Source organism: Vigna umbellata, chromosome 6, assembly GCF_029865625.1.
Source record: "Vigna umbellata cultivar VRB3 chromosome 6, Vumbellata_1.0, whole genome shotgun sequence".
Taxonomy (NCBI): Eukaryota; Viridiplantae; Streptophyta; class Magnoliopsida; order Fabales; family Fabaceae; genus Vigna; species Vigna umbellata.
The window spans coordinates 4,290,093-4,300,082 of NC_142170.1; the positions used below are offsets into that span (position 1 = coordinate 4,290,093).

Consider the following 9,990-nt stretch of genomic DNA (forward strand, 5'->3'; position numbering starts at 1 on the left):
CTTTTCTAAAAGTGATTAAAGTTTAGGCATTGTTCAATAATGTCGTTTTGTGATTGTTGGTTGATCCAACAGATTGTGTTGGTTTTTCTGACTTGTTCATGTAATCATGTTAGGTCAGTTTCTTATATATATAAATAAAAAATTTCCGGATTCTATAATCCAGAAAAGGCAAAATGAAAAGTTTTTTTAATAAAGGGGTGCAGAGAAATACATGGTGGAGGTGTAGGAAGAAGCGGCATCTTGTTTATGTAATCATGTGTAGGAAGATGGACTCTTAGCTCAGAGAAGTGAGTAATTTATCTAAACAAATGCAAGTAATCCTCTTTGAACAATATTTTTATTGATATTTGTATAGAAATAATTTATTTGTTAACTAATATTCGTTAAAAGAAATCAAAATTATTCTTATTTATTGTTAAATGGATCTCACCGTTATTTTGTAATTTTAAATAAAAGGGTAAATATATTTTGTTATTAAACTTCAATATAAAATTAGAATTAGTTAATGTTTCAAATTTTAATACATTTTAATTTTTAAACTTTAAAAATTAATTAATATAATCATTTTATTTCAATTGTATTAAATTCTTTTGAAGTGTAAAACGTGTTTTAAATTAACGTTTAAGTTATAGAAACAATTTATTTGTTAACTTATAATATTTGTTAAAAGAAATCAAAATTATTCTCATTTCTTGTTCAATGGATTTCACCGTTATTTTGTAATTTTAAATAAAAAGGTTAAATTAAATATATTTTCTCATTAAACTTCAATGCCAAATTGTTAATAATTCAAATTTTGATATATTTTAATTCCCAAACTTTAAAAATAATTGACATTTAAGTGTTAAATTGTTTTTAAGTGTAAAACATGTTTTAAATTAACATTTAAGTTATTTATGTTGTTTCATATGTTACAACTTAAGTCAAAAAAATTAATGTCATTGGATTAAAATAACTATATTCTTTCATTGGACTAAAATAACTACATTCTTTTATTTCTAAAGTTCATGGATCAAAATATATCAAAGTTTGAGATTAGAGGAATTACAATTTAACATCCAAGTACTATTATACTACATGAGAAATGGCTATAAGCAATCATGTACCAAAATGATGCGTCCATAAGAGAAGGACAAGTGAGAAAAAGAGAATAGACATATATATACATAAATGCATAGCCATATTAACAAGAGTGATTGATAATTACTCTATCATAAGTTAAACATAAGGAAGACAAGGTTTCCCAATACTCTACTACAGCTTATGCTGATAAGCTTTGCAAGAATGGCCATATAATGATTGTAAGTGGAAGAAGGAAAATACATGGTGAAGAGTTCTGAGCTAGAGTTACCTAACATGGCCACAGAGGGGCATTGAGGGATACTAACTCCCTGTACAGGCAAAATATTAAAAAAAAAAAAGAATCAAATATTCTTAAATGATGCTTTGCAGCATCAGGTTCTACAACTCAACGACCAGAAACAAATAATGAATTGCTTATCTGGTTCCCCTCAGCTTGGAGTCTTCTCATCTTTGCCTTGTCTAATCTTGATCTTCGAACCGCCTCTTGGATTTGCCGGTCATGATCCTTCAACATCTGATCCATGTTGCTTGATGGAACTAGCAGAGGCCCAGAATAATGAATTTTATGACCCTTCGAGCCATAACCAACCTGCAACATTGTCATAAGATAATCCAACCATAACATTTAGACAAAACTAGAACCAAGATGTAATAACTTCACCACACTTCTAACCGATTAGGAGACAAAGTTAGCAACAGATAAACATTTCAAAACTACTTACAAGACTTGAGTCTTTGTTGCTGCTGGCTCTTCCTTCTTCCTTTTGAGGAGCATGTGCATGATTATTTTTCTGATCCTGTTGCGTCATTGACTCAGAGGCCTCCTTGAAGGATCCTGGGAACCTGCTTATTAGTTTTTGGGCATCTGCTTGTGATGATCCAGACCTTTCTCTGCGATCATCAGAGAGCATACTCCTCCTTGCCGCAACTAAGCCTGATATTGTTGATAAGTCGCCCCCCATTGAAACCTTTGGAGCATCTTCCTGGTTCTTCCCAGCTTTGGCCCATGCGGCACGGTGTGTCAATGGACCTGAATGGGAAGCTCTTTTGTGTTGATGAACAGGGGGATCCACACTCACTCCTGCAGCTTGTGATGGTCTAGGGGGGTCGATGGGAAATCCAGAAGCAACTTCTTCAGGATGAGGGTTAAACTTCTCACTCCTGCTCTGAGAATTAGCCTGCCCTTGCCTCTTCTGCAAAAATAATAAGGTTGTTTATGCTTTCAGCTATAAGATAAACAAATCTGACGAGAAAAAAATGAATGAGTACACAAAATGTAAAGATAAAGATTTTCCAAAAGGGAGTGTGAAATAAATTCATCAATTATCAGGAAAATAATATGAATATTAAGCAAAAGGCAGAAAGCCAAAACAAGGACTTTGCAATGCATAGTAAACAGTTTTCATCTCATTCAGTGTGCACTGTTGCACAGATTTAGCAAGCTGTGATATAGTAAGAGGTGCTTCAAAGGAGCACCCTTTTGGAATTAATTTATAGGTGCCTAAGAAAACTATAATCTCTTTTTTATTCTTTATTTTATTTTTCAGTTCAACTCCCAAGACTCAGTCCACCAAGTGGAATAACTGCATGTTCGGATGCACATTAAAAACAATCTGATCCACAACTGACAGAAGCCACAGTCTGTAAATTCTGAGTCTTTTGCTCAATCTAAGGTGAATTCCTTTCATAGGTGAGTCAGAAATGGAGACACACTAAATCATCATTGTTTCTACAAAATGCCACAGATATTAAATTGTGAATCAAGAAAAAGTTTATTCTGAAAAAGAAATTCATGTAATTTAAATTTGACTGATCTCAACTGAATGAAAGATATTATCCACAAACAACAATGACAAATCTCAATGACCAAGAGGGGGTTAGTTTAACAACCAAAATTGACCAAACCTGCATTGACAGGACCAGTTCAGCATTGGCATCAGGTGCAGGAATTGCTCGTGATTCTCTTGTGCCTTTTCTCTCAAGATCATGCCTCTGGCCCTTGACTCCTGCTCCTCCTTGTCTGCAAACATCATAACCAAAACCATAAACAAGCACTTAAGGACAATGAATAAAAGAGCCCAGCCAAAGCGAACATGTTAGCAGAAGTGATAAGCACCAGTCTGATTTTAGGAACCAGTATATTTCAGCTACACTTATTGTTAGCTTCTGTATACCCACGTATTGTGAATCATAAGGAACATTAAAAATATTTTTTTCTCTGTTCTATAAGTAACCTTGACAGTGTTGTTGCAGTCACTATACATTTTACAAGTAAAATTTAGGATATTACAGAGCAGGGGACATTGGGGAGTGTGTGGAAAATTTAGTTTGAACAATTACTAGAAGATTCCTTTCTTCCATTTTCCCAAAGTTAATCATTGCACTTTGGAAATAACCAAAATTTTAGATAAAAATAGACACAACAACAATGACATGGATTAATTAATTAGATTATTTCAAAACACAGACACAAGTAACCTTCAAAAATGTAATTTGTACAAAAACATTTGAATATAAATGAATACAATTCCACACCAAAATCGAACACACCTTCTAGCTTCTTCATCCCGCACCTTGGCATCAAATTCTTTGCTAGGAGGATACTTTGGTAAGCTTGAGGGATCACAAGGTAGAGGCTTTGTTGAGAAGAACTAAATTACAAGTAAACCGATAGAAGAGGGTCAGGAGCAGTGCATATTGAAGTTTGAAAAAAATACTCTAGTACCATAAATGCACTGCAAAACGTTTCTTAGGCAAGAAATGGTGAATAACTACCAACCAACACATCAATTTTCGGCTATACAAATTAATTTTGTACCATATTAAGGCTGTTGAGATAATACCCACTATACTGGTGTATATTTGCAGTAATACACAAGATAACGAGATTTTTATAAGATAAGTATATCCACACAAAGATGTCACAGACATTTACTTTGCAACTAATTAAGGAATCCAAGACATATGTTTGCTAAAATAGTTAAACAAATGCTTTTCCCAACACCAACATGAACACCCACTCTCACAGTGTTGATAGAGTTCCCTTGAATTAAAACAAAAAAGAAAAATAGTGAATTATATAACAGGTACTCAAGAATTTCACACCTCACTAATCAAAGCAGATGCTGAAGTTCCACGATCAGCAGGATCTATGGACAAAAGAGTCTCTATCAAGTCTATTGCAGGTGTAGGAAAGTCCTTGAATGTTTCAGAAACACATCGTCTATAGGGCTGTTGAGGCTTAAATATTGTTGCATGAGGCAACTTTGATTTTCTCCAATAGTCCTCAGAAGGTGAACCACAAAGTTTAAAAATTTTATGTAATTGCTCCACCTGCAAGACAGAAAATTGTAGTTTCTAATTATTTTTTATTTTATAATACAACCAAGCTACTTTTTTATGCGTAACATCACAGAATAACATGAAAAGAATATTCGCCAATAACATAATATTTAAGAAATGGTTGATTTTCACCTACAACCAATATTTTCTTCTTCAGCAGTTGACCGGTTTTAAACAACAAAGTTTCACAGTATACTATAGTTAGTTTGAACAGATGAAAAGGAAAATGGTCAAATGCTGCATTTAAACAGAATCATCTAAGCCTGCATACCTCAGTTCTTCCAGGCATTATAGGCTTCCCAGCATACAGCTCAGCAAGTATGCAACCTGTACTCCATAAGTCTACAGCAGTGCCATAATAAGTGGCTCCAAGCAAAAGCTCAGGTGGCCTATACCAAAGAGTGACAACTCGGCTTGTCAATGGCTGAGCTTGATTGGGATCAAAAAAGCTTGCCAAACCAAAGTCTGCAATTTTCAATATCCCATTGTTGTCAATCAAAAGATTAGAACCCTTAATGTCACGGTGCAGTACACCACAGCTGTGGCAGTGATCAAGTCCACGTAAAAGTTGCTGCATGTAACATTTAACCTGCCAAGATCCAATAGGAAATTACTCAATTTTTTATTTGTGTTGTAGGATAGCATTCTGTTTTGAAATAGGTTTATCTTTACCCTTTCTAAGTTTCTTCCTCTAAATTTAAATAATTTACTATTCAAACTACAATAAATCAGTAATTAAAACTTGATTCTTTTCTATCTGTTTGTTTTTTTGTTATCTTGTAGCCCTTTTTTATTTAACTGTTAGTCTTTAGTGGAAATTTTACTCTTCATTTAATTTCTTCCGCGTGCTTTAATTAACCTCGTTTTCAATGGAGACAAAATAAGAAAGTAAATTTCAGGGAATTAATTTAGGAACCATCAGCAATTAGCTTAAAAGTACAAACATCATAATAGAAAAGAAATTTTTGATTGCCTATGAAATCAAACAAAAATTAGAGGAACCAATATTCTCCCTAGAAGACATGGTAGGTTTGATTTGCAATAAAATGGAAAGGGAGAGATAAAACATAAGGATGCTTAAGAAATTACCTGAGCTTCAGTAAACTTCAGTCCAGGATGTGATGCAAGCCCAGCCAAGTCATGCTCCATGTACTCAAAAACAAGGTATAAGCTGCAAGACATCCTTGATGTAACCAAGCCTTCCAATTTTATGACATTTGGATGATCAAGCCTGCGCAGAATGTGAATTTCCCTTGCCATGAAGCGAACACTCTCCGGCTCAAGATTATCAAACCTCACTTTTTTCAGAGCAACAATCTTCTTTTGTTCAAGATCTCGAGCTCTATAAACATTGCTATAAGTTCCCTGTCCAATCTGCACATTAGAGAAAGGAAAAAATTATCAATTTATCATTCATGGTTACAGCATACAGGAGATATGCTCACATTGAAGTAACGTGAAATTAAGGAGAGATATAATGAAAATTATAAGTACACAATTCTCATATTCTACTTAATTTCAGCATGAAATTGAGGATATATGATACAGAAAATAAGTGGTATATATTCAACCATGAATAAGTTTCCCGAAATTTGTGTTAACTGTTATACTGTGAGATCATAAAGATCAAAAACCAGCATAAAAACTGTATCTAGAAAATTGTACTGCTTAGGATTGTTGTCAAAGAACAGACACTAAGTGCATTGTTTAAATAAAGAGGGAGGTGATTTCCAAATCAATTAGAGATAGTTTCTTTACCAAGAACTATCATCAGATTAGACGTTAAAAATAGTTATGCAGAAAATATTAAGCAATTTTGGTCAACAATTTGAAGGAAGAGCTCGTGATTATTGAAGAGAATTCAGCTCAGAATCATGGCAACTTTTTACTAGAAACCAAAAGTGGTAGTGGGAAGTTGGGGTGTTTTGTTTGCCACCTATAAAATCGGAAAAAGAATTATAACTTCACTAATAATTACAAAGTTGTCTACACTTTGCTTCCTGCATTAGATTATTCGCAAAGAGCATGGTCAAAACAACACTTGGGCCTGATTAGTAAATAAAATGTATGATTTATATTTTCAATTTTCACTAATAATTACAAAGATGCATTATTTTCACTCTTTTTTCTTTTTTAAATCTATTTTATAGGAAATGAAAAACAACACACAAAAAATTTCCTTAAATTAAGCTGGTGTTCGGTTTCTACTTTTCCACATTGCAGACACATGCATAGTGTAGACTTTAGAAATATAGATAATTAAGAGAAAGGGGGACAAAAAGATCAGGGGAAAATGTAACATCACGTAATTACAGCAAATGAATTTAAACTTGTTTTAAGTTTAAATCAATACTCTATTACAATTGAAAAAAAAACAGTTATCTGCATCAAACCAAAGAATTGCATAATGTAATTAAGAATACAGGTCAATGAAAGAAGTTTACTTTATCCAACTTCTCAAAAGAATCTGCACGCCGTGGCAGCCATCCCCTGATAGCCTCTCCAGCCACTGCTGCCAGCCATGAGGGCCACCCAGCAGCAACCTGTTCACCTTCCATGGCTTTGGGAACACTACCAATCCCCGGATGTGGAGCAACAGCATATTCCATTTTCTCCCTCTTTCTTTCAATACTATCACCTTGCACTCTAGCAGAACCATTCCCTTGCTTATCAATCAATGCCGTTCTTCCCTCATTGTTATCATATCTATCTTTTACCCTAAAAACTTCCTCCCTCCTCGATGAAGTTCCCCTGGATACACGCAAGTCCGACACAGCCTTGCTCGATAAACGCTCCCTTGGACTCTCCTTACTGTCTTCAATGGCAGAGGGCTTGCAACACATGCCACCCATTATGCCCACTAACCAACTAACCCTCCTTCTCACAGAACCAGTTCCCGGTCTCAATACATTCACCCCGTTATCAGCATTCCCAGATTTCTATATTTCTATCTTATTATCCTCTTCTTCAGTACCCATAATCACCAAACTCATGTCACACAAAATAAATCACAACATTAGCTACAGTAGCAACCCAGATTTGGTCACAAATCAGAAAACAAAACACACAACCCATCCATAAAACACCAAGAAGATACAGAATCTAACTATCAGATAAACCCTCAATTCGACAAATCAAACCTGAGGCCACAAAAATCACTACTTTACCCTACCCACTTGAAGCAAAACACTGATAACTTGAAAATGAGAGTTACTTGCACAGAATAACAGTTCCCACAGTGCAAAACCTGCTAATTTACAATCCAGAAGATATAAGAGCTAGCAAATTTACAACAATACCCAGATCCTAAAAACCTTGTCAGAGTAGATTTCAAACTTGATACAGAGCTCCTGAAGGATTTTTCGGCACCCAAAGCGTAAGAATGGAAAAGGGTAGCACTGAAACTCATCAAGAGAAGCAAAGTATGGAGAAGAAGGCTATGGATCTAGGGCAAGCAGGGTAGAGAAACCGTGGGAGTGTGTTTTGGAAGATGAAGAAATGGAACTAACGTAGTAAAAAAAATTATATTGATATTCAATTATTTGTGCAACATAATTAATAAAAAAAACACTTACGAAAAAGTATATTATATATATATATATATATATTTATATTTAATGTTGTCGCGGCGCATATTTATGTTGCGAAGAGGGAGTGTCCCCTGCACAGCATCTATATGTGAAGAGAGAGAATGTATCAAAGCCCAAAGACTCATTAAAGGGTTAAATTGCTTCCGTAATCTAACTCAAAGTACTTTAATTAGGGTGATTCAAACTCTAATCATTTCAGAATTAATTAATTAATTTATGTTTTTGGGATGTTTGATTTCCGATCTAAAGTTTAAGAATTATCCAAATAAACCTTGATTATAGTATAATATAATTATATTGATTAACACAGTAACAACTACGAAGTAACAATCAGGTTAAAAGTTAAATGTTGATCTGTTTTTGTTTGAAAATCTTAATTAGATTTTTAGCAAACCATTTAAAAGTCGTTCATCTAGCAAATCAAACTATTTTCCAACTTGTTTTATAACTTTTCCACCAGCATTTTTAAGATATCTTAAACATGACTATAAAACATTGTATTTTTTACCAAATTCTTATGGGTACGACACTTGTTATATTATAACAACCTAGTATACTTAATGGTATATTTTAGGTGTTGCATAGACATGCGAACATTGGATGCTAGAGGATTGTGGTTGGGCATTATTTTCTACGCTAAGCGTGAGTGGGCTCTATTTTAGGTTCTAAAATTTGGATTTAAAGATGTTTTATAATCTACGAATACTTCTCTTGTATGTTATGTTGTGAATGAAAGTAATTCTAAGGAGAATTGTTTCATTTATGCATGTGTTAGTGTATGTATTGAGCTAGAGTCTTAATAATAAGTCATTATAACTTAAATATATGTAAACAGGTGTGTTTCTGTAATATGATGCTTCTATGATATGGAATGTTGAAGAAACATAACTATTTTTTAAAAAAAATTGACTTTAGACAGTGATTGTGATAAAAATTGAGGCAGAAAAAAGTTTATTGTCTCGGTTTTGAGTCCAACCGAAGCAGAAAAGGATCTATTGCCTTGGTTTTGGATCCAACCGAAGTAAAATACCCAATTTTTTTTTACTGCTTCGGGTTTTTTGAACCGAGGTAAAATCATAACCTTTTTTGCTTTTTGAATCGAGGCCAAAAGTCTCGTCTTTTTACCTCGCCTGAATATACGTCAATTCTGAAACTACTACCATAACCCCAAAACAAACGTTGTTGTATCCCTTCGTTGTATTAATGTATAGTGGGATTTCGAGTTGAAAGAAACCTAGTTTGACGATGCGACAGAGAATTAACCTTGTTATTGTATATGTGAGGCAAATGGAGTTACAATAATTTTTTGCATAAATCCACTACCGAGAATCCTATGATAAGTGCATGATTAAAGCATATTCGGTTCACTACATGTTATTATGTATTAAGTCTTGTAATAATAAAATGATTACATGTATTTTGAAATTTATAAATGATTTGTTAAAATTTGTTTTAATTATAACTATTTTATATATATTTGAACTTTATAAAAATAAATAAGATCATGTTGGTGCTTTATTTTTTATTTGTTGTCCATATGTTATCATTGTGTGATACACGTGAGCAAAGCATAATATAAGAGGAAATAATGTCTAATAGTAGAAATGTGAGATATAAAATATAAGAAATATTGTTCTTTGAAAGGTTCAACTAGGATCGACAAGGTAGTCGATATGGAACTGGAACTGTATGAAATGTTCAACCAAGACCTTTAAGGTAGTCAATAGGAAACTGTATGAAAGGTTTAATCAGGACCAACAAGGTACTCGGTAAGGAACTACTCGAAAGGTTCAACCAGGACCAACAAGGTAGTCAACAGGGAATTACATGAAAGGTCGTCAGGAAACTACATGAAATGTTCAACCAGGATCAACAACATTGTCGATAGGGAATTGCATGAAAGGTTCAACCAAAATCGACAAGGTAGTCGAAAGGGAACTACATGAAAGGTTCGACCAAAATCGATAAGGTAATC

The 9,990-nt window shown here is 33.8% G+C and overlaps 1 protein-coding gene across 1 annotated transcript; it reads right to left on the reverse strand.

The window, feature by feature from the left end:
• Nucleotides 1-1,137: 1,137 nt before the first annotated feature.
• Nucleotides 1,138-7,952, reverse strand: LOC124834663 (Protein kinase superfamily protein). Its single transcript, XM_047309411.2, has 8 exons — nt 6,870-7,952; nt 5,515-5,799; nt 4,697-5,014; nt 4,189-4,416; nt 3,634-3,734; nt 2,989-3,103; nt 1,806-2,276; nt 1,138-1,672 (listed from the first exon to the last, which is right to left on the reverse strand). The coding sequence occupies exons 1-8, from the start codon at nt 7,275-7,277 to the stop codon at nt 1,469-1,471; spliced, it is 2,130 nt and encodes a 709-aa protein (XP_047165367.2). The 5' UTR covers nt 7,278-7,952; the 3' UTR covers nt 1,138-1,468.
• Nucleotides 7,953-9,990: the final 2,038 nt, after the last annotated feature.

Excerpts from the sequence above, each read along its gene's own strand:
- LOC124834663 (XM_047309411.2), bottom strand. The coding sequence starts at position 7,277 with ATGGGTGGCATGTGTTGCAAGCCCTCTGCCATTGAAGACAGTAAGGAG. Across the intron at positions 4,417-4,696 it reads TAATGCCTGGAAGAACTGAG|GTGGAGCAATTACATAAAAT; the intron begins GTATGCAGGCTT and ends TCTGTCTTGCAG. Across the intron at positions 3,735-4,188 it reads CATCTGCTTTGATTAGTGAG|TTCTTCTCAACAAAGCCTCT; the intron begins GTGTGAAATTCT and ends CTTGTAATTTAG.